This window comes from Notechis scutatus, chromosome 1 (genome assembly GCF_049901735.1).
Source record: "Notechis scutatus isolate UNSWTSFEM ecotype Mainland chromosome 1, rNotScu1.2, whole genome shotgun sequence".
In the NCBI taxonomy this organism is placed as follows: Eukaryota; Metazoa; Chordata; class Lepidosauria; order Squamata; family Elapidae; genus Notechis; species Notechis scutatus.
In genome coordinates, this window is record NC_142009.1 from 98,469,583 (window position 1) to 98,493,019 (window position 23,437).

General features: G+C 39.7%; 1 protein-coding gene across 1 annotated transcript in view; it reads left to right on the forward strand.

Annotated features, from left to right (window-relative positions):
- The window catches only part of TRDN (triadin), a 254,804-nt gene that overhangs the window by 105,881 nt on the left and 125,486 nt on the right, over positions 1–23,437 (forward strand). The window contains exons 15-19 of the mRNA XM_087972568.1: positions 5,291–5,320; positions 8,339–8,401; positions 8,524–8,583; positions 9,248–9,310; positions 9,899–9,961. Of these exons, the coding sequence (XP_087828694.1) occupies positions 5,291–5,320; positions 8,339–8,401; positions 8,524–8,583; positions 9,248–9,310; positions 9,899–9,961 (279 nt within the window). The remainder of the gene's footprint in view (positions 1–5,290; positions 5,321–8,338; positions 8,402–8,523; positions 8,584–9,247; positions 9,311–9,898; positions 9,962–23,437) is intronic.

Consider the following 23,437-nt stretch of genomic DNA (forward strand, 5'->3'; position numbering starts at 1 on the left):
TGATGTCTGACCCTGACAATGGTATCTATAAAAGTGAGAAAAGCGCAGACATTCCAAGAAGGCTGCACAATATGACTCAGTATTGAAACTAATGTAGAATGGTTTCTATGTAAAACTAATTCAGAGTTCTGTAATTTAGGTTATATATTATCAGGGAAAAAATAATTCATTAAGAATATTTTTCCCAGACTGATTAATCTTTTTGCATGATTATCCATGCATTGCTAGTCCCTACAAAATTAATCATGTCCCTAGTATGAGAAACATCACTTTTGGTTCCATTTCTCTGAAATTGCTATTTTTTATTTCTTTTTTTATACTGAATTTCCATACGATGCTGGCTCCAAATCAGTCTATTCCAGTATTTTCTTTGCTACTTCCATGTTTTTCCCCCCCAGCTTGTGGCAATTTTCTTCCAATCATTCATAAAATATGATGGCATGTCTATTGTGGCTTGTAAGAATGATTCTACGTTTAATTAATTTAGGCTGTTTCTGATTCCTTTTCAGAGTAGCTTGGGGATAACTGATGAATTGCCCATTTACTCATCAATTTCTATTTCTCTCAGGGAGCTAGTAATTTATAGTTTTTCTTCTTACTATAATGCTAGTTCGTTATAAAAAAATATGGAAAAGTAATGAAAAACCTAGATGCTTAGCCACTCCTTTAGGTTGAAATACAGAAGCATGTTAATCTCTAACATATGACTTGGGCCCAGAGATAGGGCCAGCATATTTAGTTACACTTTTTAGGATAAATAAACCTTCATTACTCGGAAAACTTGGCCTGGAATCTTTATCAAGGTGAAAATGAATCAGATTTTGGTTCAGTTGTGGGACTATGGAAAGTCAAGTAGATTACATGTAGAAGTCTCTGGAATTTACTGTTGAAATCTATAGAAGGACAATGTCCACCAATTGAAAAAGAAAAGGTATATAAAGCAAATCTCCCTTGTGGAATATGGGCTGTATAGAAACATAAAATATAAATAAATAAATCTTCTGGGGATTTTTTTTTGTATGATTTCATTTGAGCCAATGAAGCTTATCCATAAGCCATGTTGCTGATTTGGTCACCAACAGGTTCACAATTAAAATAAAATGCCTGGTATACAAATAAAAGCATAGGTAGCTGCTGCCAAGCATTTCCACTTCATCCTTGGCATTTTTATTTTATTTTGCATTTGGAATTCACTGCCAATTAACTTTGGAGGGCCAAACTTCCATATTATACTTTTAAATCTGAAGGCAGTCTGTTTTCTGCTACCTACTACCCTGTTTCTCCAACAATACGGCCTCCCCCAATAGGAAGTCCCAGCATGTTTTATAGGCATGAAATGAAATTAAGCCCCTCCCCCCAAATTAAGGCCTATATTAAAACATGCGAAATGGGGGGGGATGGGGGGGGCTTGCTGTTAGGAAGTACTTTTGTTGCACACCCGGATATGGTGCTGCCTGCGTTGACCCCGATACGAAGTGCCCCACCAACGCTGAGGTCAACATCCAAGCTGTCGCCGCCCGCCTGCCCGAAGATGCAAAGGGGGAGAATGAAGTCACCCCCGAAAAGACGACCTAGCCATTTTGGGGGGGCTCAAAAAAAAAATAAGACCCGGCCTTATTATATGAGAAACATGGTACCTTCCTTAATGGGTTACCATACTTTAAATGACTTTAAGTATTCTGACCCGTGAAAGAAGATTTTAAGCTCCTCCTCTAGATAGCAAAGTTGAATGCTCACAGAAGATCCACCACAGATTCACATCATTTGAGTGCAAGAATATTAAATCTGCCTCAGCTATCTATTATTCCATTCCAACAGTAAATAAATTATAGGCTGGAAAGGCAATAAATAGCAGAATAGAAGTTTTCAGACCCTTAGTGAAGCTATGCTGTTTCCCAGAATGACCTATCTGCATCATTATACCTTAGCTTTCTTAGTCCCAAAGGGTTTGGCTATATCCAATCAAAATAACAGACAAGGTGTTTAAAAACATTAGATTAATTTATACTGTAGTGATTGCAGTACCTATTTCTGGCTTAGCATTCTTGAGACAAGTTGAACAGATGGGATTCAGAATTAAAAAATAGCTATTCCCAGAATCTCAGATTGATCTTATTTACATTTCCCTGACCCTTGTAAACTGCCTGATTACGTCAGGATGGCACAGCTAGGCAATGCTGAAGGGAAGAATAGAACCTAAGCGAAACATTCATTAAAAAAAAAAAAGGAATGTTTGAAGAGACCCTGTCAGATGAGATGAGCTCAGAGGCACAGCAGGCTTCAGAGAAGTTCTAATATACCAGGAATATCATTTCTATTCTCAGCTGATTTCAATGAATATTAATACTTTGAATAATATTCTTAGAAACTGAGAATAGCCAATATATTAACTGTTTCATAAAATGAAATGAAATAGCCATGCTGGTTAGGAATTATGGAAGTACCACTCACGATATTCCTAGACACCACAAGATGAGGAAGGCTGAAAAAGAATATACCCTTAAATAGTATAAATAGAATTGATCTAGCCAAAATGAAATCTAGCATTAATTTTAAAATTATTTCATGCTGAACTTTCTCTCAATAATACAGTATTAGTTGGGACTGGTATAGATATGAAATAGAGATCTAACTCAAGCTTAATCTATTTTATATTGCCAATTAACTTTGGAGGGGAAAACTTCCATATTATACTTTTAAATCTGAAGGCAATATTTTAAGGGAAATCAAGCTACTGTCACATGTCTTTCACAAAAGCGTGTTTCCATAACCATTCTTATACCGTTTTGATGAGAAGCACCAAATGCACTCAGGCTCCAACTTGAAGGAAGCTACCTCCTTATTCTTTTTGCTTCTATATATTCCTCTTTACCACCAGTCTTTTGGCCCCTGTTTCTTACCTCCTCCTTTTGCTGATGATGGACGGGCAGCAAGCTGTTTCTGAATCAGCACTAATGTCACTGACTTGCTCCCTGTATCATCTTGCAACTTAAAAGTGTGAAAATGCAGAGCTTGGTAACGTGTATCTTCAGAGAGTCTCAGTTGTGTAGCTCTATGCCATCTAACTCAAGTGCTTTGCTATATTTAGAAATTCTCATCACAGGCAGATCAACAGGCAGTTGTTGCACTTTAATCTACTTTGAAGGACACTTGGCATAAATCCAGTGCTGCTGCTCCTTGCCTTCTTCCATCTCTTAAAAACACTTGACATCACAGGTGGAAGACATAAGATGATGTAGAAGTCATTGAAGCCCATTTTAGAGCAATATTCCTGACCTTTTGAGGCTTACATGAAAGCTTCTTATTTTTCTCATCACATCTTACAATCTTTCTCTCCTTCACTGACTTTTCAAATTTGTTTTTTTTAACTTTAGAAAGAGATCTTTTTGATTTAGGAATTTTCTAGGACCTTGTTCCATTAATATGGGGTTATGGAAAGTAAAACATAGTTTGAAGAAAGTAACATTTGAGGAAAACCTTGGGAATAGTTCGTTTCAGATAAGATCGTGCATTCTGAACTGGAAATGGCAAGTCTGGATATGAGGTCATATGTCATGGCAATGTGAATGTGCAGGCTCTGTTTACTCATTTCTATTGTGAAATATTGTATATATTTTGTGTTTATCAGGCTATGGATAGGAAAGCTTTTTTGTTGGGCAGATCTATTTCGATCCAGATCCACAATCTGGGATTACATGCAAAGTTGGCTTCTGGGAACTTCCTTCTGCATACTTAGTTGGCTTCTGCATACTTAGAATTAAGAAATCTTAATGGGGAAATCTCTGACCCCATGTTCAGCCCCAGAATGACCTTTTAAGAAACACAATTACTTAATTTATTTAAGGTATAAATCCATTCCTGGCTACCTGCAAGTGATCTTTGCTTCTTCAGCCTAATTTGCAACTTTGTTGTAACTTGGGAAATGCAAAATCTATGCTGAGAGTCATATAATACATAGTATAACTAAGTGAGTGGAATTATATAAAATTATTGTCCAAATCAATTTATTTACTTTTGAAAGAGCATGCACTAATAGCCCCACACATTTTCTATTCCATGTTCCCATTGAATGCTGTATATTATTCTCCCTTAGTGTCATAGTTTATGTTTGCCAGTTGCTTTTCAACTTTCATTATTAAGTTCACTTTGTACAATTTCTTAGTTTGCTCATATGGGACTTAAAATGAATTTATGGAATGGAATGAATTTATGACCAGAATGATGCTAGTAGGAATATTTATAACACTGATTACTTCATAATCAACAAGGATTCTTATCTGATACTTAATTTAGGAAGAAACAAGTGCCTCCCACTAAACATCAGATATTTTTTATGCATAAACATTGTCACAATTTTTTTGTGATCATTTTTTCTTCTGACAGTTGTCCTGGTTTCCAGATATATGTATATGTTGCATGATCTTAGTTCACATATTTGCACCTTGAGGGTTTTAAGCATACACCCCAAAAAAGAACTCACTTTTGCCCAGGAAATTCAGGGAGTTGCAGTTCCAAAGGCATAGAAGAAGGAAGGCTGCTAGTGTCTAATAGTATTGCATACCTGTTGGAGGTGAAAGTAAACACCTTAATTCCGTTTTTCTGGCATTTTCAGAACAGTTGTTACTGTCTTGATCAGGGCTGTCAAACTCCCAGCCCATGGATCGGATGCGTCAAGTGCTGGCCACACTCACGCCTGGATTAGCGAAGGGGGGAAAGTCCCGACGATGCCGCTGTGACCACATGAGTTTGACACCCCTGGTCTAGACCTTTCTAGTAAATATGTATGAAACCAAATGCAACAAAGTTTCTGCTCCTTAGAAATTTTTACACTTGGGTAGACCCTTTGTGTACAAAGAATGTATCTCACCTATTGATATATTTGTGCTGGATTGGAATGATAAATTTGAGTTGGTTCATGGCTGTGAAGTGTAAAGAAAAATGGTATGTATTTTTAATATAAAAGAAACTACTCATGGCTGAACAATTTAATAGATATTTCATTACACTGTGGATTCCACAATGTTGGCATACAGGCAGAATCAATTTTGTTTTCATACCTCTTTGTAAATCTCTTTTCTACCATAGCACATGGATGGTGCTTATATTTATGGAACTAATATGCAAAAAGACTATAGGGTTTATAGTTTTTAAGAAAATATCTGCTTTGTAATATTCGCAATCACATTTTTGCTGGAGCTTCTGCAAACATGCTGTTCTTTTTCATCCCTGGTAATTCATTGTTTGCATTCCGTGGTTTAACTTTTTAAAAATTATTCTTTTGTTCATACAGTGGGAAAGCTTAATGTGACAGCTACAAAAAGTAAGTAGTGTATATTGTATTATCTTGTTTGCTTTTGGATAGATAACCATACCAGTTCCATTTGAAATGGTCATGTGATTTGAGGATAGACTCTTCTAGTATCCAGAAAAAAACATATTGTGTATTCAAATCAGCATGTGTGGGAAGTTAGGATGTGCCAAAAAAAAACCCACGATTAAACTAACTTAATCCTGTATCCTTTGGAGGGGAACGCACAGGATTCCAGATCACAAGGAGATTTCAAATGTTGGTTTCAAAAGTCCTTCTCTGAAGATAATCAGGTTGCATAAATGGATGCAAGGAGTCAGGACAGAGACTAGTTAGTGCTACTGTCTTCTTCCTTTGTAAGTTGAAAAAAATGTGTGAGGCATTTCTCTTTATGTTGGCAATAAATAACAAAATATGTTAATATTAGTGACACTGAAATCGAGGGCAGAGTTAAAGATGAAACTGATGTTTGAATATTTCTGGACTGATTTTATTTTCCTTCCCTCATGCCTAAAGTTTTTTAGTTATTTGTGGGAGAAGCAGCTCCTGATCATGACTGATGTTAAGTCCATAAGATATATTTTAGCAAATTAACTGAATAAGGGTTTATTAGAAAAACAGCGTTCTCTCTTACATCTTTCTCTTCCTTCCTTCCTTTCTTGGTATTAAATGCAATATAGGTAATGCTCTTTTGTTGTTGTTGTTTTTTAAAAAGTCCTCTTGATTTGAATGTCTTGGAGCTAATCTATCCCCAATACATTTTGAAATTATTTAGACCTCTGTTTCTATGTCTGTTCATCTTTGCCTCCATCTGCATAATTCTGTCTCAGTCACTGTCTCTAACTTTATCCATCTCCTTCACTGTCTCTATAATTATCCATCTCTGTCTCCGTCTCCGTCTCTGTCTCATTTACATCATCAGTATTTGGATCTATTATCCAGTCTGTGTCTGCAGCCTGAAGGGATGTAACTGAGACACAAAATGATGGATTTGAAGCAAGGCTAATTGTCTGCTCTATTAGGTGTTTAAACAGAGCTCCCTTTGACCTGAGGGAGGCCTTTCAGATGAGGCTTCTCAGTGGAGAGGGCCTTAGTAGCAGCAGACCTGAGCTGAATGTTCATTGACCGGCATCACATCACAGTGTTCTCACTTCTAGATCCAGAAAAGATCTGTCTCCCTCCTCTTCAGAATACAGCCATGCATATTCAAGACCCCTCCCTCAGACAACCCCTTGCAATCACCCTTAGACCTATTTAGCTAGGGTGCAAAGCTCTGGATGAAGGGCATTAAAGTGCAGCAAAGAATTTTCAGTCTCTTTCAGCAGCCATCATTTCCCCCTTCCCTTTTTCCTTCAGGAGCACAAAAAAAGGAAGAGAGCACCCAGGAGCAATCAACATGGAAGCTGCCAGAGACTCTAATGGCTCTGTTTCTTGTACCTGCCACAACAGCCACTGCAGCATTAGTGGCTATTCTGTCACTCACTCTGACTTCCTTTAGAGCTATCAAGCAGTGTGTAGTTGACAACTGGACATGGCAGAAAAGAATCTGAAGAAAGCTGACTTGGCTTCCATCCAATCACTGTCAAATATAGCAAGCCAGATAGGCTAGCCTTAATCTCCTTACCTGGTTTGTTAAAGGTGTGGGCTAAGGAGAGGGTGACAACCGGAAGCATGGTGGACTCCCCTTTATTAAATGAACAGCATTACTCTTCATCTAATCATCTTTTTAAAAATGTGCATGGGCTGCTATTATATGAAGGAATGCAACATAATCTGAGACTGGACAAATGCATGAATATATACATATGTAAAAGTTTTCCTGTCCAATCATATCTGAATCTAGGATGCAGTCCTCATCTCCATTTTTTGGCCAAGGGAGCCAGCATTGTCCAAAGTCATTTTCTATGGTCATGTGGCCAGCATGGCTATACACCAAAGGCACACAGAATGTTGTTACCTTTCCACCAAAGTGATACCTATTAATCTACTCACATTGGATGCTTTCAAACTGCTAGGTAGGCAGGAAGCGGGGCAAGAATGGGAGCTCATCCAATTGCACAGTGCTCAGATTGCAAACCCGGGCTGTCAGCTTTCCAGCTGACAAGCTCAGCATCTTTAACCTCATTTGCCTTTGGAAAAGAATCAAAGAGCACATCTAAATTATGAATCTGAAGTTTTAAAGAGGTATTATCCCATCCAGCATAAAACTGTAGATTGCCAGGACCATCTATTCCTTGTGTGGATGAAGTTTAAATGCATTTGCTCTCATCCACTTCATTATGAATATCAGATATCTATATCAGATGGTTGAATCTATCTGAATGAAAAAGAGAGACATAGAAAGGGTTAGCACCAAAATGCAGAAGTATCAAAGCTTTAAAACCTGGATAGTTCCTTAGTGTATAATAATACACATTAAATAGAGTGAGGAATGAGATAGGGGGACCACCTTCCAAGACCACTTTTCCAATAATGTCAAGCCTGACCATTAAAAAAATACTTCTAAATTCTATCCCATCCAAACGCCCTGATCATCGGATATAATGGATGAAATCCAGTAGTGCTGACATTTTGCCTTTCAACCCTAAAGAACAAAATAAACACATCATTTGTGCCCAGTTATAACCACAGATGATCAAAGTACTTTCTGTCCCCAATGAAATAAAAATGAAGTCAAAGTGTATTAAAATTATCCTGGGTGGTCCAGAAAGTCCGTTGTCCCTCCATTCAAATGCCAATCAACTGCATTGCTGTATGGCATTGGTCTACTTTTTTTTTTTAAAAAAAAAAAAACAACCTTCTGAAGTTGTTTTTCCTTCACCACTTCTGTGTGAAGTCTTTTGCCTCCATTAAAATGAATAGGCTCTTGACTAGGCAACATTTTGTGCTGTTTATTTTATTTTTAGATTCAGATATATTTTATTTCTCCAAGCACAAAAGTAGAAAGTAGAAAGGGTTCTGTCATTTTGACTACTAATTCTTGAATAAAAATGCACTCTGAAATAATTTCCTTTTAAATTTATTCTTTAGAAGTGGAAAAAGGAAAAAAGATGGTTCAAGAAAAGAAAGCTATTCCACAAGTTATAAGAAAAGGTAGGGTATTTATTATTTTAAAATAAAGCAATTAATTTGCTTCATCTTTAAAGGGCTCTAAACTGCCTATTGTATTTAAACAAAATGAAACCAATTAATTTACCCTTTGATTTATATGTTAGAAGAAGAGAGGAAAAAAGTAACTGCTGAGAAGAAAGGTGTTCCTGAAATTAAAAAGAAAGGTAAGTTATTTGCATAAGTATTGTGTTACTAGATCGTTGCTGTATTATATAGGTATATGGTTATTTCTGAAGCATTATAAATTTGAATTAAAAAATGAAGTAGTCATAGAACCACCACTTTAGTAAGATGGAGAGTAGAATGTATGTGAATATATGTGATGCTTGTAAAAGGAAGAATAAAGCTTCAATTGCACAATCACAGATGATCTTTTTTGACCGAATTCCATGGACATCTCTGTAGCATTTGGAAAGAGGCTGAGCCCGAAGGTGGGGCCAAATGCATCATCACTCTGGGACCCTATGCCCCTGAAAGAGTCCAGAGAGGTGTGGTGGCCTAGTGGTGAAGATGCTCACTTCCCAATCAGAAGGTTGAGAGTTCAGTCCTAGGTAGCAGCAGCAGATATTTCTCTCCTAGGGTGCAAAGAAAAAAATATCTGCTGTGAACTTCCCATGTAGACGTCAGGAAACTATTCTGTAGGGGACAACAATTTAAATGAAGAATACATACATTCATCATGAGATGTAAGCTAAATGTCTGCTGCCACAGAATTCTAAATTAGAGCTGCTTGTTTTAATGTTGAATGGACAGAATGAGTTGAGCCTCTTTTTCAGTTTATTAGCTATTTCTGATTGTATGATCCAAAGCCGTTTTTTCATATTTTAGAAGTAGGAGAAGAAAGAAAGATAATCCATGAGAAGAAAGATGTTTCTGATATTCAAGCAAAAGGTATGCTTTTGGACTGTGAGTTTTTAAAAAAATTATCATTAACATGATAGTTTAACTATAAGGGATTATATATAAATCTCATTGTACATTACATCCTCCATTAGAAGTGTTGTAATCTGTACAGATTATTGAATCCCACTGATGTCAGTGAGCATCTCCCAGGTTCATAACATTCTTTACTTTTGTCATTGACCAGCAAAATTTACTGTCAAAACTAGAATTAAAACCATTTCACTGTTTTAATATAAGAATAACTAAATGTAGGGAATTATAAATATAAATTTGTCATTGGCACATGATATCAATGCCATTAAGTTTATAAATACATAATTTACGGATGCAGTGCTACATAAATCTATGTATTTGGTATACTACACACACACACAGATACACACAGATGTAAATAATGATAATATTGATATAAACATATATGATATAGATAGATGTATCTTTTCCAAGTATGTTCAAATTTAGACTGAATTCAATATTCAATCATTCAAAATAATAGCATACGTTTTTCATAAGCTTGCTAAAGTATGTGATTTACTTTTCCAGCATAAGAAACATCTTTTTTAAATTAATTTTTAGGAAAAAAAGAAGAAAAAAGGAAAACTCCTGAGAGAACGACACTTTCTCTGGTTAAAAAGGCAGGTAAGAAATACTATATATTCTGTTACTCCCTTCAGTGAAATCTGATGACTACGTGAGTGTATTTTTTAGATTTTAAACTGGTGGGTATGCAAATGTTGGTTTTAAAAAAATGTTCTGAATTTAGTATTTTTAAAATAAAAAGTGACTCTTACTTTAGATTTACATTGTGCTTACTTTAGATTTACATTGTGTCAAACTTGAACTTTTAACTTGGTACTTTTTTGTTTTTAATAGTATTCATTATTATAAAATTATTATATCCTTGTATCTATGGCATAAAGTTATTGTCCACCTTTTCTTAATACACTATACTAAGGTATTTTGCTAGCAAATTTTCATAGTAAAAATTAATGAGAATTAGTCAGGGCTCCTACATGGATGAACAATTCTTCAAAGAAATTAATGTTTGTAAAAAGATAAGTATAAACTATTATGACCATAATAACAAAAATATCTTTTATGACAAGTAATTCAGTTTGTGGACTGGTAGTCCAGATATGTTAATTCTTTTAGTTGCATGAACTTTCATCAAAATCTTCACTGAAATTTGGCTATGCTGGGATGCTACTGGGAAGACACAGTTGAAACTTCTTATGAACGACATCATCTCCATACCTAGGGTCTTTTGCAAGAGAAGTAAAGAAAAGGCAACATGGCAGCCATAACTACACAATCAAAGCCCCATTCCCTTTTCACAAATGTGACCCATAAAAAAAGGGGCAGAGCTTCTGTTAGGCAGGTGCAGCTGTTATCTTCATGTTTTTGACCTTTTCTTCTGCTCGTATCTACCCACCCTTGTGCTAATTGCTGCACCCTATTAGCTCCCCTCTGAATAAGATATCAACAAAGAGCTGGGTGGAATTAGATCTAAGTTCCCAAAGTAGAAAGTAAAACTACAGTATAAGAATGAAAATGCATTGCACTCATTTTTCAAAATCAAAAGACATTTTGCATATTTGGGAATTGAGTTCCCATTTTGTTCATACCTATTTGAAATTAAATTCCACCAATCTCAGTAGGCTTATTTAGGAATAAATGTACAATATGTAAGTTTTCATTGGAATAGGAGGATTTTGCAACAGTAACTCATAACCTTATTTTTAATAACAGTTATCCTGATGGTCCTATAGAGAATAGTCCTATAGGATGTTGAAGATGATTTGACTTTATGGTTCTATGTTTTTATCTATTCAGGTTTAGTTTTTACCATTGAGGGTCTGGTTGGTATTGCTCTTAACTTCTGTAAACCACTGAGGGCCTGTATGATCATGGCAACTATAAAATCTGATAAAGAAACATAAATATTTAAAATACCTGTGTAATCCCACATCTCCAGAGGCTTTTCCAGACAATGTAAGTTGAGGAGAGAAATTGTTATGCATTCATCTGTAACATGCCCAGATACTCCTCTAAAACTGTTGTAAGTGGAAAACTCTGGGTGTCCATTCTAGCTGAGCTCTCCTGGAATTTAGCTAGTGTGTATATCAACCTCATTCCCACCCAACCCCCACACACTCATTTACAGTATATTGGGAGAAGGTCATTGTGCAAACAGGATATGACTGAAAGTGCATTGTAATTCCAGAAGTTGATGTATTGAAAAATGGTTTTTGTAGCATTATTTAAATGTCATATGCAGATATTATAGTGTAATGCATGGCATCATGATACTAGGAATATATAAAAATTGATCAGTTTGTATGAAATTATTGTTTCATCGCACAATCCACCAGATGTTCAGATGGGATTCAGCATTTTTGTCTACCTATTGAATCCTTCCCAAGAACCTGAGATATTATTATTATTATTTATGCAATAATGTGAAATCATAGCTGCCAATTCTTTAAATGTTGTTAGCCTTCATACTCATTGAGTTCTTTCTAAGATTATTATTTTAGGTCACTCTGAAAATACAGAGCTTTAATTATGATAAAATAGTTCAGCTATTCTTTCGCTGCTGAGTTTATGGGTGCACTTTACAAACAAATCAGCTAGCATATTGATATGTACGCAATAAAATGCATAGATTTAGATATGCATATCTGGATTTAATTTTCATTATTGAAGAAAGGAAACATTTATTTTCATGCAAAACCAACTTGGAACTTGAGTTATCAGTTATGAATCCCTAATATATTTAAATTCAAATTATATTATAATATATAAATACAATATTTGCAAACTTTCTTCCTACATAAGGAGCTGTGATAGTGAAGTGGTTAAAGTACAGTACTGCAGGCTAACTTTGCTTGCTGCCAGGAGTTCGATCCTGACTACCTTAAGGTTGACTCAACCCTCCATCCTTCCAAGGCTGTAAAATGAGACCCAGATTGTTGGAGGAAATGCACTGGCATTGTAAACTGCTCAGAGAGTGCTGTAAAGCACTAAGGAGTGGTACATAAGTCTAAGTACTATTGCTATATATTAATTTCAGCGGTGGTATTCAGCAGGTTCTGACCAGTTCTGGAGAACCGGTAGCAAAAATTATGAGTGGTTCGGAGAACTGACAAATACCAGCTCTGACTGGCCCTGCCCCCATCTATTCTCTGCCTCCCGAGTCCCAGCTGGATCTTCTTTTGTTGCCCTGCACAGGAGAACGGAGCTGGAAAGCGGGTTAGTGGGGTGGGGAGGGAATGGGATTTTAGATAATAATAGAACCCCCTCCCAATAAAAACACTTCCAAACTAAAAAAATATTAATTTCATAGACCTTTTCACTATACAACTAGGTCCTAGGTGAATTATACTTGGGTGTGCAGTAAATACCTATACCAGTACAAAACTCCCAGATGCATAGTTACAGATAACTTGAACCTTCCTTCCTTCTCTTTTGTGTGATGTGGAAGTTACGAGACTTTTGTTGCTACCGAAAATACATCAACTTCAGATAGAACAGAGGAAAATTTGCTCAATTAAAGATTGAAATTATAGCGGACAGCAAAAGTTATATACGGCATGCAATGAAACTAAGAATAAAAACTACATCAAAAAGAAAGGGGAAAAAATGAAATTTAAGAAAATTGCAGGAATAATGGAAAATATTATGCAAAGATGGGCATAATAAAAGGCAAAAAAGGTAAAGATCTACTGGAGAAACCCAAAAACAGAAAATAGGGCATGAATAGACCTGAGAACTATACAGAAATGATCCCATCTCAGAATTAATGATATGCTTGAAGGTTTGATCACTGGACTACAGCCAGAAAGTCTGAAAAGTAAGGTTAAGGGGCCCTGGAAAACATTGCTTCATCAAAGCGGCAGGAATTGATGAAATACTAACAGAACTATTTAAAATCTGAGATGATGATGATGCCATTAAAGTGCTTCATGTGGTTTGGAAGTAGCTGCTGAAAACATAGCAGTGGCCTAACAGAAAAGATCAATACCCAAAAGGGCAGTGCTAAGAAATGTTCAGACTAGTGAATAGTTGTACTTAATTCACATGCCAGTAAGATAATCCTCAAGATGCTGCAAACCAGAACTTAGCAGTGCATGGAATAGAAACTGGCAGAAGTACAAGCTGCATTCAGAAGAGGCAGGGTCACCCAAGATGACATTGGCAACTTCTGATGGATAATGGAAGAGGGAGAGGAATTCTAAACAGGCACTCTATGTTAGCATTGCTAATTAGTCAAAGGCTTTTGTGACTGTGTAGCTCTCACATACAAAAATTGTGGACAACACTTAAAAACATGGATATAGGCTACTTCGTCTGCCTCCTGAATAATTTATATGATCACCAGATCACCATCTCTTTATTATGTGTAGAATTTATTACAAGAAATACTGTCCTAAAAGAAGCAGAAATTGGGATCTTATTTGCTGGAAGGGACATCAGAAAGTTCAGATATGCTAATGATACCGCTTTAATGCCTGGAAACAAAGTGAGATAAGCAAGGAGGAGATAGAGGATGTCTTGTTCAAGGATACTGCACAACCTGGCTTTCCACTCACCATGATAAAAAAAAACCCCCACAAGATTATGTCAATAAGAAACGCTAGTCAAATGTAAATAAATGGAGATGAAACTGAAGTGGTTCCTTATTTTCTTCAGTTCAGAAAGTCATGGGAAAGATCGCCATAGCTATGAATGAAAAGAAATTACAGCAAAAAGGATCTAGACAAAATATTAAAGTGAAGAAAAATCATGCTGATAACAAATGTACTGATTGCCAAGGTCATTATTTTTCCAGTTGAAACATATGGTTGTAAAAGATGAACCATCAGAAAAACCTGAACGAAGAAAAATGACGCTTCTGCATTGTGGTGCTGGAGAATATGGTTGAGAATATCTTGAACCATGAGAAGAACAAATAATTTGGTAGCAAATATAGTAAAACTAGACTGCACCTTAGAATACTGGTTGTGGCTTTCCAAGTGCATTGGGTCATAGAGCATCCCAAAAGCTTCCAGGTCTGTGACAGTTTTGCATGTGCTTGCTGGGCCCTATAGCTTATTAAACCTTCCCATTGGGGTGGAGAACAAATTGAAAGTCTCCAGAGACATAGCAATAGTTGGCTGTAGCTTCCTGGGGTTTGGGAAATGGAGCAGGCCTGAGCCTCTTGGGCTTGGTTTCTGCATCATGAAGATTTAAGTTCCATTTCAACACCCCATGGAAAGATATCATCTTCCCTCCATCCCTTTCACCTGAATTTTTTCCTGTTGGCTTCCCCACTGACTTTCTGGGGAAGCTGGCAGAGAAAATTGAAAATGGTGATCACATGATTGCAGGCCACTTGGCAACCAGTTGTAACAGCAAACATTACAGTAAAATGTAATATAAAGCAAACAGAGTTTTATTTTAGAGGCCACTCAGCTCTAATCAGGTTACTACACCCAGTCACCTAAAGTAAATTAAAAGTTACCCTCACAGAAAAAAAGGAAGTATTTAGTTTGGGACAAGTTGTTTTTCTTAGTTTTTTTCCCTTATAGAATGCTAAAATGTGATCACATGACCGCATTGTGCGATGCGTGTGCATGTGTATGTGTGCATATTTCGTGTTTCATGACACATGGAAGACACTTTCTGAGGCTGTAATCAGTTTGACTGTTTGTTAAGTTGTAAGTAGAGGATTCTCTGTAGGATTGTAGATTTCTTAAACATGATTAAACACAATCAAGTTCCAAGTGCAATTGGAACTGCTGAAAGGACTATGTTGTAAACACATCTGTTACGAACTAAGTAAACGCACTAGTTTTAAATCCTAATAGTTTTACTTCCACAGCAAGCTCGTAATCCTGCACTTCTCATTGGCCCGCAGTTAGCAGATCATGATTGTTCGTTTCCGACTAGTCTGATTGGCTGATAGCAGGTCGCCGCTGATTGGACGCTTCCAGCGCAGCAAACTTAAATCATTGGACACTGTGACAGCAGCCAGCTCTATAAAAGGAGCTGCTGCTGCCATAGCGAGTTGTTCTCTTTCTGAAGTCACTAATAAAGAGTTGAGTCACTATTCGATGCCTCGTCTCCGTTCTTTGCGCCCACTCCTCCAGATCTAACACTGGCGACGAGGATGGGATGCGGAGACGATAGAGCTGACTGAACACTTGCTGAGCACCAAGCAGAGCACGTGGCTAAGAGCGCACCCGCTAGCGACAGAATGACCAGCAGTGCCATACCACTCGCTCCATTTGACCCGGCTAACGAAGACTGGGACTTGTATATGGACAGGTTCCAGATGTTCCTGGAGACTAACAATCTAAAAGATGCCACGCCTGGCAAGAAACGAGCTGTATTCCTGACCCATTGCGGGCCCGCCGTTTTTAAAATGGCAAAAGCACTCGTGAAACCAGCCGAAGTCAAGACAATGGATTGGGACAACATCGCGCCGATTCTCTGGGCCCATTATGCACCGGCGGTGCCAACACTCATCAGAAGACACGAGTTTTACCAGAGGGACCAACAGAAAAGCGAGAGTGTTGGAGACTTCATTGCTGATCTCAGGAACCTGGCAGGACTCTGTGGCTTCGCAAACCTCGAGGAAGCCTTGAGAGACCGAATCGTTCTGGGTCTGGAAGACCCTAAGACCCAGAGCAAAATTATGGCAAAGGGGGACATCGGCCTCGCAGATGTCATCGCCGAAACTACTGCAGCAGAAGCAACCAGGAAATCAGCCGCTTGAATGCGCCGAGTGAACGCACCGCACCGCCAACTCGCCAGTGACACTACGCCCTTCTCTGAAAAGCACACAACGACCACCCACCACGAGGACCTCGAGTCCTCATCAGAAAGCGAGGAAGAGGAGGTCAACCGCCTCAGGTCAGAACGCGACCAGCGAGACCAGCGGAACCCTAAATCTTCGCGGCAATGTGCTGGATGCGGGGGTAATCACCGCGGTCAGACTGCAAATTCCTAGACGCACTCTGCCGTTCCTGTGGAAAGAGGGGACACATCGCAAAAGTATGCAGAAGCAAGCAAGGATCCAGCCCAAACAGAAGAGAATATAATTTCCGGCAGACAACAGGCACCCCGCCAGTAACTCGGGACCGCCTAAACAACCAATGGAGCCACTACCACTACAGAAATAGAGCACCCGCCAATTCAACTAGACGAGAAGAGACCTATCAAACCATCACCATCGGCCACGCTTCGTTCCTAGATGCAAGGAAAATCCGAGTGAAGGTTACCACTGCAAATCAACCATGTGTTATGGAAGTCAACTCCAGGTCGTCTTTATCAATGGTCTCATGGAGAACCCTCAAACAGCTGATCCCTGACATCCGTCGCCAGGATCTCAGCACTCAAAAAATCATATTAAAAGACTACCAAGGGAACAGAATCCCAGTTGCCGGTACCCACCACGTCCAAGTATCTTTCAAAGACCACACTGCAACTCTTCCTCTTACCATCGTCGATCGAGATCGGCCCAGCTTGCTTGGCTTGCAGTGGTTCGCGCCGCTAGGAATTGAACTAGCAGGCATACACCAGACCAGAAGCGATGACTGGGAAGCGGCCCTCATCCAGGAATTTCAGGACATATTTACCGAGGAACTAGGCAAGTACAAAGGATCCCCCATATCGTTTAATCTCAGCCCTGATATTGTGCCCATTTGCCTTAAGCCTCGTCGAGTGCCATTTGCACTCAAGCCAAAGATTGATGAACAATTGCACAAATTAATAGCCCAGGGCGTGTTGGAACCGATTGACCATGCCCGATGGGAGACCCCGATTGTCACTCCCATAAAACCTGACGGATCCTTGAGAATATGTGGGGACTATCGGGCCACCCTAAATCACGCGCTTCAGCAGAGTGCTTACCCCGTACCTGTGGTCCAACACCTTCTTCATTCCTTGGGAGGTGGAAAAATATTTGCAAAATTGGACCTAGCCCAGGCATACCAGCAACTGCCCATAGATGCACAGACTGCAGAAGCCCAGACTATAGTCACGCACAGGGGTGCATTCAAGTGTAATAGACTCCAATTCGGAGTGAGTGTAGCACCGGGCATTTTCCAAAGTCTGATGGAGAGACTATTACAGGGCATAAAAGGGGTTGTGCCCTACTTCGATGATGTCTTGATAGCTGCCCCCACTAAAAGCCTATTAGAAAAATGACTCAGAATGGTTCTCCAGAAATTCAAAGACGCTGGCCTGAAGGTCAAGAAGGACAAGTGCCAACTATGTACTGAGAGGGTTGAATTCCTGGGGTACCTTCTTGACAAACAAGGAATTCACCCTACTGAGAAAAAACTAGCTGCCATAAAAACGCCCCAAGACCCAGGAATAAAACAGATCTCCAAGCCTTCCTGGGACTCATTAATTTTTATAACATCTTATTGCCCCAGAAAGCAACCGTTGCTGAACCCCTGCATAGGCTCCTCGACAAGAAGGCGCCCTGGATCTGGGGACACCGGGAAGAACGAGCCTTTCAGCAAGTTAAAGACCTTTTAACTTCAGATGCTGTGTTAATGCAATATAATGAGACTTTACCTTTAACTGTCACCTGCCACGCCTCACCGTTTGGAGTAGGAGCCATCTTGAGCCACGTCCTGCCAAACGGAACTGAGGCACCTATTGCATTTTTTTCAAGAACCTTATCTAAAACCGAGAGAAACTATAGCCAACTCGATAAGGAGGCTCTCGCTATCGTGTCTGCGATCAAACGATTCCATGAGTATGTATACGGAAGACCCTTTGCCATAATCACCGATCACAAACCATTACTTGGCATCTTAGCGGGAGACAAACCAACTCCCCACATTTTATCACCCCGAATGACACGTTGGTCAGAGTTTCTGGCTGCCTACAATTACCAACTACTACATCGCCCCGGAAAAGCCATTCCCCACGCTGACGCTTTGAGAAGTCCGCTTCCAGAAGTCATCAGCGACCCAGCTCCAACCCTAGCTGCACTACAAATAGAAACTCTTCCGTCACCACCCCTGACTGCACGGGACATCGCCTCGGAAACAAAGAAAGATCCTTGTTTGGCACGAGTCCTCAGCTGGGTGGAAAGAGGTTGGCCTGGCAACGAACTCAGTGACATCCTTAAACTTTTTAAAAACTGACAGACAGAACTTTTCTCCCAAAAAGGATGCATCTTGTGGGGAGACAGAGTCGTAATCCCTGAGAGACTACAGCATAACGTTCTAAAACTGTTGCACGATGGACACCCAGGCATCGTGCGCATGAAGGGACTGGCAAGGAGCTACGCATGGTGGCCAGGTATAGCTAAGCAAATAGAGACCTGGGTGGCCACCTGCTCCAAATGTCAGGAAACTCGCTCAGCTCCACCAAAAGCCCCACCGACTGAATGGGAATGCCTCGAGGTCCTTGGTCCCGTATCCACATCGATTTTGCGGGACCCACCAAGGGACACACATTTCTTATAACAGTAGATGCCTATTCCAACTGGCTGGAGGTCCACAAAATGAAGAGCACCACCACAGAAGCAGTTGTCAAAAAACTAAACAGACTATTCGCTACGCACGGGTTACTAGATGTCCTGGTCTCAGATAATGGCCCCCAATTCACTGCTCTGGCATTTGAACAGTACCTAGCAGACCGGGGAATACGCCACGCGTTAACTTCGCCGGCTCACCCGGCGGCCAATGGCAGGGCTGAACGCATGGTCCAATTCATAAAGAAAATGCTACACAAGATGGACCATGGGGACATCGATGACAAGGTGACCAGGATGCTTCTCCTCCAGCATATCACCCCAAGCAGCACCACAAACAGAACCCCAGCCGAACTGCTCATGGGCCAAAAACTTCACTCACATCTCGATCGCCTACACCCTGCCTACACGCCGGAGAAGCCCCTGGGGTCCAGCAGCAGATGTCGCACATTCAAGGTAGGCGACCTAGTCTTTGCAAAAAACTTTTCCGGCGACCCATTGTGGGTCCCTGCTACCGTAACCCAAACTACGGGCCCTCGATCCTACCGTTTACAAACCGATGATGGAAAAGCGTGGAAGCGCCACATCGACCAACTTCGCTCCCGACTAGCACCTACCCCATCACAAGCCCTGAATTTCAAACCGGGGGAAGGGAAACCAAAGGGACCGGAAGAGAAGTAGCATACGACCCAGTAAGCGAAAACCAGCAATCAGCACAACCAACCCGGGGATACTCACCGGCCGAAGGAGAACCAAGCCAGGTGATCGCCTCGCCACAAAGCAGTACTGCAACTGAAGCAAATCCAAGGAATCTAAATGACAGCCGTGGACGGAAGCAGAGATGACAACTCCGAGTCACCCAGCGAAGAGGTTTGACTATCGTTGCCATCAAGTCCGCACGCAGCACACCGGAACCAGAGCCAGGGCAAAGACCGGTGGAGCAACGTAAATCGAGTAGACAGGTGAAACGACCTGCCTATTTGGAAGAATACATCACCCCACCCTCAGACAGAACCTAGGGGGAGGGTGTTACGAACTAAGCAAACACACTGGTTTTAAATCCTAATAGTTTTACTTCCACAGCAGGCTCGTAATCCTGCACTTCTCATTGGCCCTCAGTTAGCAGATCGTGATTGGTCGTTTCCGACTAGTCTAATTGGCTGATAGCGGGTCGCCGCTGATTGGACGCTTCCAGCGCGGCAAACTTAAATCATTGGACACTGTGACAGCAGCCAGCTCTATAAAAGGAGCTGCTGCTGCCATAGCGAGTTGTTCTCTTTCTGAAGTCACTAATAAAGAGTTGAGTCACTATTCGATGCCTCGTCTCCGTTCTTTGTGCCCACTCCTCCAGATCTAACAACATCTACCTTAAAATTGAACAGCCCCCTCTCAACAGAAGGGGAGGGATACACACTATCTATCTTCTGTTTACAACACAATCCTTTCAGCAGTTCCAAGAAGGTTTCCACACCCATGTGCACCATCCAAGTGATCCTGAGGGCACAAATAAACCTGCAAGTGATCTCAATGACTCCCAGAGACAATGCTATCGACCAGGAATTCTCCACCATTCAGTCAGAATTGAGGAAGCTTCTGGGATGAGAAGCAAAATGTTTTCAAGGAAAATCAAAGAAACTTCAGTTGCCTTTTGAAAAAGCACCTTCAGATTAGCATTACAATATCTCTTCACTTAGTTGCAAGCAGTTTGCACTGAAACCAACCATGAGTGGCTCTGTTTTCATACATTCAGATTAAAAACAATATATCCAGAACAAAGGGGAATACAACAATTAGTAGTCTGGATAAAATGACCACCAAATCAACATGTCCCAAAGATGCTACAGTAATGCCTGTGATTTTGAGAAAACAGTATAAAGCAGTTCAGAGACACTTTACTGATTTCAGTCAGGATGTGTATTTTTTTCTAGACGTTCTCAATCAGTCTGATGGAAAATCAATTGCTTTTGCCCATTCTGAAAAGGACAAATTGTTAGTGAAATTCCTGCAGATTGGATTTGATGACCTTATTCTTACTAGCAGTGATGATGGGCTAGCACTTATTATGTTACTTAGTTTGGGTAATGAAACATCTGCAAGAAAACAGCCAAGCTCAGACACCACCAAGTATAAGGTTGCGCTGAGGTGGAGGATATTATCATGTCTTCAGAAGCCATTTCTCCATCTATGTGCTACTAAAACTCTTCTGGCTGTTTGTCTGATTCTAATCTTCAATTAGCCCAAACAGTGGACCATCACACAATAATTTTTAGTCAAGGTATCTCAAATCCATTGACTTAAATAATATGTGCAAAATCCAGGACTCTTGTGGAATTGAAAGAATCTTCAAACCTCTTGCATTCATAAAGTTGTGACTGTTGCAGAGCCCCTGCAGTCAGCTTCAGTCACATGATTATGATTTCTGATGCTTCCTGCCAGCCTTCCACAAGGAAGCTCAATGGGGAAGCTGACAGGAAGTTGGAAGTTACTCCTGCTTCTACTGCTTTTTTGCCTGCCTGTGGCCATTCTGTTTCTCTGATTAGGTGAGGAAATGTCTCTCAAATGGATCATGAGTTATCGAGTAGTTTTCCTGTATTTAGTAAGTTCCAAAGTAAAACATTATTGAGACATTCTTTTTTTTTTCAGAAAGGGATGGCTGGGCAATCAATGTCAAAGATGCCACAGAGCTATGTAGAGATGGATAATTGAAAAAACGTAAATAAGTTTTGCAACAATAAAATAATCTTTAACACTTTACCAAAAGAGACATTACCTCAGGGAAGTGAGAATGAATTACTAAAATAAATACTTCTATTCTACTTCTACTAGGATAGATAAGCTTCCAGGAAATTGGAAGTTAAGTTGTAAAATTTTCCAGCCCTATTAAGTTAGGTTGGGGTGGGGCAGTGGCTCAGCAGCTCTGCAGCCCAAGTTCGAGACCCAAGCGCCATGTGATGGAGTGAGCTCCCATTTTCCCCCCAGTTCCTGCCAACCTAGCAGTTTGAAAGCATACAAATGTGAATATGTAAATAGATACCACTTTGTTGGGAAGGTAACAGGGCTCTGTGTCATCGTGCTGGCCACATGACTGCAGAAATGTCTTGCGACAGTGCTGGCTCAATGGCCTTGAAACAGAAATGATCACTGTTGTTGAGCAGGGATCAGGTGTGGCTCTGTGCGAATGAGGAGACTGAGTCCAGATCTCTCTTGATAAATGAAATACACTTATTCGGTTGAACAAAGATGACTCCTCCATAAGGTTGGAAGAACCCTGAATACAGTGCAAAGCAAGTATACAGTATATAGATTTCTTATTTTTACTTAGTTACATAAGAGGAAGCCAGCACATGATAGATAAGGCATAGAAGTTATAAAAATACTCATGCATGCCTTCTATGATTTGGATTTCATGTTTAACCACATACTTGTGGTTTCTTATGGAACTTTCCACAACCCTAAAGGCCTGGCTAAGACCTGAACTTTAATTCTACCATCTCAACATAAGAACCTTTTAACCAATCATCAGAGTTATTAGAGTCCTGATCAACACCACCCTGTATACTCAGCAACAACTAGCAGAGTAAAATCCATGAGGACTCTTTATCCTTTGCCCCCCCCTTTTTTTATTAAGTTAGGGTAACTATACCCAGGCCACAAGAATCTTGGATGAACACTAAAAATCTCTTAACCTTTGGCTGCCAACTACTGGCTGGTTAGAATTTTGCATTCTAGATATGGTAACCTACCATAAATGTTGCATTATCCCCAAGAAGTACTGTATTAAGAGGTGGCAAGCTGACAAATTGATTGGCTTGGGAGGTTTTTAATTCAACTCTCTCAATAACAAAACAAAAAACAAAAAACAGCCAACCATGTGTTTTCTACAATAATGTCTCAGTCAGAGAAAATAAGGCATTCAGAGAGAGCATAGCAATTCACCTATGTACAAATTGAAGGAAGAAATTAATATATCTAGATATCCCACCTACCCACCCAATATCCTTTAATTCATCCCAGAACTATTCCAGTTGAGTGAAAAAGATTGCCCGCAATGGTTTGGGAGGGAACATTTGGTAGAGGGAATTTCTCTACCAATAATTGAAATACCACCTATAGAAAAGTATGTTGGGGAGTTATAAAATTGACGACCTCACCAGCATTCATCAAACTGCTTACTTCATAATGGCTTCTCAGAATGGGATTACAGCATTAGGGAGTAATTCAAAAGTCACTTATCAGTCTCTTGATTCCAGCAGGAGTACATACATATGCATGAGCAGTGAATCATCCCCTCAGGTTGCCTTTCTAAATGCACATTTGCAGAAATAAATAGTAATGCCAATGTTTTCCTTGGAACTTGATATCAACAGTGTGCTGGGAATAATAAAAGTGTGCCATACCAAGAAAATGTAAAGCACAATAAATAATAAGGGTTTTTAACAAAAGTGAGACAGATAATGCATATTGTTGAAACTAGCATTAATGATTGTTATAGTATCTAATGTGGAAAGCAGTTGTGTTAAATTCAAGTTAACATCCATTTAGCTGTTCTGTTGGAAGGATCTAACTCATGGCTTTTCTCTGTACTTAAAAAAAGCCAAGCCTTAAATGAGAATATTAGCCCCAGCACTAAAATAAAC